The following is a 10448-nucleotide window of genomic DNA, read 5'->3' as shown; positions in this document are numbered from 1 at the left end:
AAGAGAAAGAGAGATGATGATGATGAAGTTGATGCTGGGAATTGTGGTGGTGGTAATAGAAGAAGTGAAGTTGGTGGTGATTGTGATGCTGGAAGATGATGATGATGAAGAAGAAGAGAAAAAAATAAGAAAAATGGAAAAGAAAAAAGAAAAAGATGATGAAAAGAGAAGATGAAAAAGAAAAAAACGGGAAAAAGATCGTACTTCTTCCGCGATTTTCTAAAATAGACCTTATTCCCGTTCTGAACCGGTTCTTCTTTACCTCTACTCAGGTTGGTGCTTTTTCTTCATCTTCTCAGTCTCTTTATTTGCTTTTTCTTTCTATTTCTTTTTCACCATGGTCTTTTCTCTTCTCTTTCTATTTCTCTCTCTTTTCCAACCAAGTCAACGCCATGCATTGACTTTATTCATTGACAGTGCATTGACCTCTTCTCTCTCAAGTTCTTCGCTCTTTCTCTGACTCCATTCATTCACAGTGCATTGACCTCTCTCTCTTTCTCTTTTATTCTCTCTTTCTCATCTTCCATCTCTTTGCTCTTTCTCTCAACAATCTATTATAATAAATTTTGATTGTTTACTGTTGTGATTGGAACCTTGGTGATTAGTTAATTTGATTACTGTAATTAATTTGTTGCATTCAAATCAGAAATCAAGTCGATTAATTGATTGTCAAAATTGTAAAATTAATTTTTATTCGAAAAAAAAAGTTAACAAGAAGAAAAGAAATAAGCAATTCCAGAAGATTCCGATACGATAACATGAAGAGACTTTATCATTATTATTATCAAGTAACAACAATAATAATGATGATGATGTAGTTTTGCTAATCTCATTTTTTAATTGAAATCGAAATGATTAGAATGATGAAAGTGAAGTTAACGATTGAAAGGGAAAGTAAATATTAAATTGTTGAACAACAGGAGAGTTTCTGAAAAGAGAGAAAATAAAAAAAAACCTGAACTCGATCTAAACTTAGAAACTTTAGTTCGTAACTGCGTCAACGAGCATCATCAATGATATTCACTTTTTATGTTCTTTCTAATTATTATTATCATTAACATTTTTTTTCTCTCTTCTTACTCGATTATTAACTCAACTTCAATTCTCAATCGAAGTTTCAACTGATTGTTCATTTTCCATTTTCCATTGTCCATATTTGTTTATATTCCATCGACTAAAATAATCTCTCCCTCTCTCTCTCCTTCTCTCTCAATTACCTCATCATCTATTCTCGGGTATTGATAATATGGATCCTGTTGAGAATTCATTTAATTGCAATCAAGTTGTTTCCATAATTTGATTCATTTCATTTGTTATGATGCAGATAATTGAGATGATGAAGGTAATTATGATGAGGATGCAGTCGATGATGATGATGTGTTTCTATTTGTTTATCAATCTGTAATTAAAAATTAACAAAACATTAGAGTTTTTTTCATCAATGTATCAATCGTTTTATTCATCTAGTTGTCTGTTAAATACTAATTACGATTAGTGAGAGAGAGAGAGAAAGATGATGATGATCATGATTAGTTTCTAACGTTTCTTTCTTATTGCTTTTTCCATTTCTCTTCTCTTACTTTTTTTAGCTTTCCCTTTCCTCTTAAATACTAATCAACATCTTTCCACCGTCACCATCACTCATCCCACCACCACCACCGTCACTACCAACACCATCACTCTAACAACAACAACATTACCGCTACAACTACTGTTAACTACTACAACTTATTATCTTCAATCAGTATCAATCTTCAATTCTCAGGCCATTAAAGTGCTGCAATTGTTGTTATTCAGCCTTTTTCTTGATGCAATTTCTTATTTTAACTTATAGTCTATCAGCCGTTAATTTGAAATAATAATAAGAGAGTAAAGAAAGAGAAATAGAAAGAAAGGGAATTAAGATGCGAAAGAGATGATGGAACTTGTGTTGATGTTGGATGATGATGATGATGATGATAAAGAAAAAGGAAAACGGGAAACGGGAAAAACGATCTTAGTTCTTCCGCGATCTTTTAAAATAGACCTGAATACCGTTCTAAACCGGTTCTACTTCTACCCAGGTATTTTCAGTCTTTCTTTTCTCTTTCTTTTCTCTTACTTTTTCTTCGTCTTATTATTCATTTTCTTTTTTATTTTACTATTCTCATTCATTCATTCTCTCTTTTCATCTCCCTTTCTCTTCTGATTCTATCTCTATTCCTGAGAAGGAAAGAGAGTTCTGAGTGCGAATGATGAAGAATAACAAGTTAATTCTTCTCTTCCTACTGTACAATAATCAAAAACAATTTTAGATTATCTTTTTCTTTTCTTTTCTCACACACACTTTTCTTTTCTACTCTTCATCATCTTTTCATTTTCTTCTTCATCTTAACTAATATATACTTTGTGTGTTTCGTTTCAATTCTGATTCAAATTGTAGATTTAACGAGCAACATGAAGAAGAGAAAAATAATAAATACTCAACTTCCATCAACATGATGATAATAATAATCATTATAATAATAATAATCTCTGCATCATGATGATTCTTATCTTTTATATGATAAAATGTTTTTATATACAAAAAAAAAACGATAAAGTTTTTCATGTTATTTTGACTCTTATCGCTGACTTGACATTCAGAACTTTCTTCCCCCTTCAGCTAACAAGATCCTAACGGTAAATGACAAACACCTCAGAGAGCAAACTCACTGATGATAATAGTAATAGAAACAACAAAGGTGAATAAACAAATTGGAGAGAAAAAAAAATTCTCAATGGAAACAAATAGAACATTGAAAACATGAAGAATCTGAAATATTGATCAAAGCAAATCTTAAATGTCCAGTTTCTTGTTTCGCCAAAGTAACAGGTAAAAATGTATACAAACAAATTAATGGATTAGGTGGAGTGGAAACATTAAAATTATAACAGTTAATTATGAAAATAAATAAGTTGATTTAAGGTTTGGTTTGTTTCTGGTTTAGCCCAAGTTGAAGTCAATTGCTTGGTCCAGGTAGGGTCGCTCTCTCTCTCTCTCTCTCTCTCTCTCCCACTTGCTCACTCTCCTGGTCTTCAATCATCAACTTTCATTTGATAAGCTAAGTTTAAATTAGATAACAATTGTGAAAATTGGCTCTTAAATTAAGATACGATTTTTGGTAATAATAATAATCGTAACTCCTCCTGATATGTATTCGTATTATCACTGATTAACTGTTCGCTTTTCTATTAAATTGATCATTTCTTTTTCATTTATCCACTAACCGTGATTATCTAATATATATAATATAATTGCACGATGAAAAAAAAAGCTTATCCTACAAATAGATTTAAAAAAAATTTTCCCAATCTTTTTTAATTTGGTTCGGAATTGACTTGTGAATGGTAATACCATTACATTATATTCAAAAGCATTTTGGTTTTCACATTCAATTATAATTACTTTCTGAAACCATGGACAACAACAAGATTGACAGGATGATGAAAAGTTAAATGAATGATTGAATCAAGATTAAGATTAAAACTGAATGAGAGTGATATTAATAATTAAATAATAATTAATATTAATCGTGTTATTCATAAAGCTCAATGTGACTAATTTAATTACAGTTTGTAACAGGAGATTGGGTGGGATGAACAATTACCGTTATATTAAATTTAGAGTCTTTGAAACAATAGATTGAAGGAGAAGAAGCAAAAAAAAATGAAAAATTCATCTGATCATCAATCTAATAAGCCCACGAATCAACGTACATCAATTAATGAAACAATATATTGTCTTATTAGTGGATTGTATTGTTAAACAATAGATGTTTAAATTATAATTTCTTTTTTCATTCTCTTTGATGACTCAAGTTGTTTCTGATGAACGGGTTTTTACCGAGTTCAGATAATTACATTCGATAGTTTTGAATAAGCTGAAAACTTCTCGAGTAATAGAAATAACTTTCTGCAACTTATAAGATACAGAAATAATTGCAATAACACACACACACACTAACGAAAAAAAAACTCGTAATTATAATATGTGTATCAAATTACAAAACTGATGATCATTTGAAAGTGTTGGGAATTGTTTGTAAATAGTTTCATTGATTGAGTTATCATATCAGAAAGAAACACTAATAATAATAACAGTAAATTTTGTGTATATTCAAATGAAAAGTACTAATAATAATGATAAAAGGCTTTATAAGAATCAAGTATCTCTTTCATTTCAATTTTGAACAATTTGAATGTGAAAAGTTTCATTTTTCAAAGTCTCATTACTTTTTCAGAACTTCCTAATTAACTTTATTAGCTGAATTGATGGTAAGCAGGGGAGATAGAATAGTGAATAAGCATATTATCGTGCCGAAAAGAGGCAAAAAAGAAAAGGTAATTAATGAATTTAATGATTCTAATGGTTAATGAATAAAATATATTAAGTTATTTGTAAAAGTTTTACGTTTTACTTTTGAAGAATGAGGATTTGATTACTAAAGCTAACAAGTATTTTGCGAAAACTTGATTCAAAAGGAGAGTGAGATAAGTAAGAGATGAAACCACCAAAAAAGCAAAAGAAAAAGAGAAAGGGAAACAATTAATTTACTAACCAATTACTTATTATTAACTCACGTTATCATCATTAACGGAAAAAGTATCGTCGTTGTTGGTAAATATTCATTCATAATCCTTTTCTTTTTCTTTACGCCCTCTAGCTGATTCAAAGGAAGCTGATGAAAATTTTTTACTTTCTTACTAATGCTCAGAGAGGTTACTACACTCACAGAATTTTTTCATCAATTTTTTCCCTTTCGTTGGGGACCAAGATAGAGAAAGAGAGAGAGAGAGAGAGAATAAGTTTCTCTCCAACTAACACTAGATGGCATTTGAAAGTTTATTGCTTGACGAAGCTTCAATCAGAATAAGTCAACGAAAGGTGATCAGGCTGAGAAGAGTAATTGTAACATTCCAATAATTTTGAGTTCAAGGATGTTCAAGTTATCAAGTCGTTGTAATTTCGTTAATTTTAGATTAGGATAATATTTTTGAGCAGTTAGTAGAATAGCCTAAGGTGAATGCTTGTTGATAATTTTTGGATTGAAATTACCTTTAGTTTTATTTTGAACATTTCGTTTATCTTTGGATCCTCCAAATTTGAGTATATTTGTGAGCTTAAAGCGCGACCATGAGTTTTGTGATTTCGATCCATTTATTTGAACTGATTTATCGGGTACATTCTGTTGACTACTTCCAACGATAGAGCTTCGTTTGTATTTAATTTCGTTAGGTGGGGGAATTGAGTCGCCATCATTTGAAGAATTAAATGCTGGTGAAGGAGATGGAGATGGAGTTGGAGTTGGAGACTGACGATGTACATAAAATTGATGCTGTTGATTTTTATGACGATGTCGATGTTGATGTTGTTCGTTGTGATCATGATCGTGGTAATGTTGATGGAAACGAGGTGAATGAAGTTGATCAAGAGGTGATGAAGATTCCATAGGATCAAATTTTAGCCTCTCACAAACTGGAGAAAGTGAGGCTTCTCTATCACTATTATCTTCTGTAGCCGAAGAAAACATTTTCGATCGACTTGATGATCCAGTCGACGATGCGTTACTTTGAATACTTAATTGTTTTTCATAGAAATCAATTGGTCTTAATGGTAATTGAATATTTTCACTATCATATGAATATTTGTCGGTTCCTGTTGAGCAAATTATTGAACTTCGATGTACACGCCCGGAAGAATCATTTGCATCGGCATCTTGTCCAGATTTGTCCGCTGTATCTTCAGTATTTTTCCGATGCTTGGAGGTTAGAAACGATTTCAATAGAAACAAGTTCCGTGCTTTCTCAGATTTAGCTTGCTTTTCATTAGAATGATCGTTGACCGTTAATGGTCCTGGTAAACTCTCGTTATCTTCACGATTCAGACTAGGGACTAAGGCTGATTTAGCCTCGCCTAATAAGCCAGGACGTTTCCCCACACGAACAGCGGCTTTTATATTCAATTTTAAGTTAAGTCCATTTTTAGTCAGTCTTTCTCCTCCATTTTTGGTCACTTTGTCTGAGCTCCCTTCGTTATGAATATTATTTTCCGGGTCAATTTCGCTTGATCCCTCCTGGCTCCTGAAAATAAAAAAGAAAATGGAAAAACATGAAATGATCAGTTATTTAGTTAGATTAGTGATTTTGATATTTTTCGATGGACTAAAAGATAATTAATCTTACATTCAACATGCGAGATTTTAACAAAACGCTTAAGAGATTTTCTTTACAGTTTTATATATTTTCAAGACTTAAGTCTTTTTAGAGGATTTAAATTTCTCTCTCTCTCTCTCTCTCTCTCTCTCTCTCTCTCTCTCTCTCTCTCTCTCTTGATCCAAACAAGATCAAACAAACGAAACTGGACTTACTTGTTATTGGACTTTAACATTATGCATACAGTTATTTGAGTGTATTCATGATTTGTTTCATCTCAAACAGGCTTTCGATTATCATAAAATGAATCATTCATCATGAAATTAAATTTTACTTTCACTAATTTCAATAATAAAGTATTAAATTGTATCTGATTGCATGCTCTTCTTTTTGTGAATGACAATTATAATTTCAATTAAAGGAAAGAAGAAAAAGAAGAAACTTTCATTTTTCTTCATGATGGACAATCAATGCTTTTCATGAATTAACAGTTAATTTATCATAACATGCATTCAATTAAAGTGAATACTTGTTTCTTTAAATTATCACTGTTATGTTAATTATAAACTTGATTGTTTAATGGATTGGGAGACTGTTATAATTGACACAATTTGAAAGTTTGTTACTTTGAGACTAAATTCTTGGTCCGTTAGAATGATAATAATAATAAGATAGACATAACAAGAGAGAGAGAGAAAAAAGTGGAAATTGAAAGTGAAGTCGATTTACGAGCAGAGATGAGGATGATTGAAATGATGATGAAGATGAAAAAGATGGCTGGTTGATAGTTTGATTAAGCCAACGGGATGATTGCCAAGAAAGAGAAAAGAGAGAAATGAAGATTAGGAGATTAATGTAGATTAGAAAATGTTAGTTAAAGAGAATAAAAAACAAATGGAGAGCAAAGTGTTATACGAAAAGGGTATAAATTCAACGAGAATAAGCATTAATTGTTCATGCTAATTGGAAAGCAACTAGATGAGGTGTATCAACATTGAAAATGAATTGAATTAATCATTCCAGATACCAAATCATTTAACTTACATTTTGAAGGAAGAAAAAGTTGAAGATCAATTAGGTAAATGTACAAAAAATAAGTCGATATTATAACAGATCAACTAGGTTAAGATATTTGCGGTTAAATTGATGCTGACGGAGAAAACCTAGTTTATGGGTACGTCAAATCGCGTTGAAACATTGTATTAATTCATTAGGATAAAAGTTTTTCAAGTGATTGGTAAAATGAAGTCCACAATCAGATGAAAACGATTTTGTATTGTTATAGACCATCCAGATCACAGTTGATAACCAATAAATTAATCGATTTAACTTGAATGTTTGAACATCAGAACACAAAAATACTCGTCATTGTTAAGCTAATTGATTGTTGTTTGTTTATCCAAAGTGTTACTAAGCTCTGGAACTCAGATGATGATGGTTTAAATGGCTTGTTGTTTTGAATGGTCACAAAGGTGAGTAACATTGGTCAGTAAACTAGAAAACAAATGGAATATAAAATGTAATTAAAAGGTAAAAAGATCAAGATTATCACATAAACAGAAATGTATTGAGGTTTTCAGAGACTATTTGATGATGATTTTCAATTGTGAATCAGAATTAGTCTCTTTTCAAGGCTTAATTCCTAATCTTATTTAAACTTTCTCTGTACTGACAAACAGAATTAAATGAGAGATAAGATGTTGATTAAAAAAAAACAAACTACACAACATAAACTGGCAAAGATTCACTTCGACTCAAGTTAGATTTTAAGAATTAATATCCTTTCCCTCTTTGTTTTTCTCTAAGGATAATCTTTTAAAATAGATTTTACATGTAAGAAATGGTTGAGATCATGATATTTGTCTTATTTTCTCATACATTCTCCATTTTGACAAACCTCTCGCGAATTATTATCTTTCTTCTTACTTTCATTTGTCTATTTTGAAAAAACACTGAGCTTCAAAAATTCAAGAGAAACTCTTCAATCAGAATTTAAATTAATTTATTCAATTGTACTTACCTAAATGCCTTTCTTATCTTTCCAGTGCGAATTGATATTCTACCTGATGCCTGATGGTTTCATGATATTGACCAACAAAAGGTGAGAATCTCAGCTAACATCAATAACGAGAACCAAAATCTGGTTGCCAAATAAAGACACGCCAGCAACTGGATGAAACTTAATCAGAGGTTGTCTCATTTCAGGTAATCTTGTTATGTGACCTGAGAATAAACTGAAAATTTGACACGATGAAAAATCCCATGAAACACTGAGAAAAAAAGAAGATTAAAATTCATGTAGAGCAGCTTAAATTGTCAGAATTGAATCGTTTGACAATGTTACTGAACTGATAAAGATTAACCAATGACTTCAAAGGAAATTAATTTGACCATCACTTGACTTAAATCATCATTAAATTGAAAGAAATGGCAAACAAATTAAACTGAGAATATAATTATCAACAGGATTTAAACATACGATGTACTTGGAAACATAAACAATTAACATTGAGAAAAGAAAATGTATCCACATGTTTACATTGTTACGTCACAGTTTCCATGGCAACAAAAAAGAATTCGAACTTTTTTTCTCTTTAATTTTCTATTCGATTGTTTCTACTTTCAGTTTATTATTGTTGCTAATTGTTGTTCTACTGATTATTTGAATTTTATCGACAATTTAATTAGTTTATTTTTGTGAAAATCGTTAATTCAATCATCAACATGGAATCTCATCGGATTGAAGCTCCAAATTATGAGATAATTGATCTTATTCAATCAATTAGTAAGATGAAAGGTAAGTTAATTTTAATTTTCCTTATTTTAATTGTTTTTAATTCTGTCTGCTTTTTTTTCATCTTTTGACTTTACTTTTACTGTTTTATTTTTGATTTAAAGCTGAAGTTGCCAAAAATGCATTCAAAATAAGCAAACAATTAATCCCCAAGCATAAAGAGCCTGATCTTTTCGATCAGCTTTGTAACGCTGTTAGGGATCTTATCCCATCGGAGGCTAAACTTGAGGCGACCGAGACCCGGATGGAGGAAAACGTTGAGGTTGCAGGTAAACCTCAAGCCAATCAAACAGATGAAATCAAATTAGAAAATTGAGATTTGAAATCCTTTTTTTGTAAAAACAATGTTCATTTTCGTTAATCAATACAGAAATAATGACAATTATCTACGATGATCAATCATATTGAAAATATTATTCTCTCAAACAACAAATATGTAAACCAAATTCTCACCAATACAGAGCTTTAAAAAGAAACATTGTTATTAAAAAAAATAGTACCTTTATAAATCACATAACAGTTTAGAATCGTTGATTTATTGAAAGATGTTACAGTTTGTGAGTGAGAAGAAAAAAGAGAGAAAATTTTGATGAGAGAATATAACATCTGAGGTGGAAATTTAAGCAATGAAATAGAAATGAAAGAAAAACGAGAAAAAGAAAATCGAAAGAAAAAAATATAAACTCTCTTGAGTTTTAACGATTTCTCAATAGACCTAAAATTGTTAGTACCAACGGGATATCGCGAGCTTGATCTCCAAGGACTTTATGAGCTTCTTCAAGACGACTGACCAATTTGGCTTCGAATCGTGGTAGCCAATCGCTTATGAGCGGCGATTTAACATCTAATTTGGGTACGATTGCGGTGATAAAAGGGATCTTCCATTTCTCTTCCTTAAGATTGGCTTGGGCTAAGGTGCTTAAAATGGACAGTAGAAGCGCTTGATCGTGAGCTACCAGGTCAACCAGGAAAGACGCTCCTTTGGTGTTTTTAAAATGCTCACAAATTTGGTTTATATAAATTGGATCTTTGAGTTCGAAGGCTTGACAAATACCATCGAGTATTTGTTTTCTATCGTTACTTCGGATCTTACTCCACATTTGAACTAATCGATTGGCCTTTTCGAGTTCAGCTTTTTTCCTTTTCTCTTCCTCCGATTGAAATATCACCATTGGACTAAAAGGTTGTTTGTTTGGTGTCGGTGTTGTGTTCATCAACTGATGACGAAGACCCATTGGTATCGGTGAAACAGCGTGAAGTTGTTGTTGTTGGAATCTTAATTGGGCGATTATTTCGCTTTGATTTTTACTACATTCAGCCACTTCTTTACGTAGCTCGGTAATCTGAGCTTCACATTGTTTCATCTGTTTCTCCATTGATGTAACTTGTGAATTAAAATCATTTTTACACTGGTTAATGGTGTTTATTGTTGGTGTTATTTCAGATCGAATTTGTCCCATAAATTCTTCCAATCCTTTTG

At 31.2% G+C, this 10448-nt stretch overlaps 1 protein-coding gene across 1 annotated transcript; it reads right to left on the bottom strand.

Annotated features, from left to right (window-relative positions):
• Positions 1–94: 94 nt before the first annotated feature.
• LOC128391521 (lateral signaling target protein 2 homolog) lies at positions 95–8655 on the bottom strand. The gene is made up of 5 exons (XM_053351427.1): positions 8195–8655; positions 7219–7668; positions 6390–6513; positions 5078–6102; positions 95–1399 (listed from the first exon to the last, which is right to left on the bottom strand). Exons 3-5 carry the CDS (start codon positions 6407–6409, stop codon positions 1395–1397), a joined length of 1050 nt encoding a protein of 349 aa, XP_053207402.1. The 5' UTR covers positions 6410–6513; positions 7219–7668; positions 8195–8655; the 3' UTR covers positions 95–1394.
• Positions 8656–10448: the final 1793 nt, after the last annotated feature.

Source organism: Panonychus citri, unplaced genomic scaffold (genome assembly GCF_014898815.1).
Source record: "Panonychus citri isolate SS breed McGregor unplaced genomic scaffold, ASM1489881v1 Contig00134, whole genome shotgun sequence".
NCBI lineage: Eukaryota > Metazoa > Arthropoda > Arachnida > Trombidiformes > Tetranychidae > Panonychus > Panonychus citri.
Note: the sequence above shows the minus strand (reverse complement) of the source record. Positions and strands in the feature narration are given on the sequence as shown.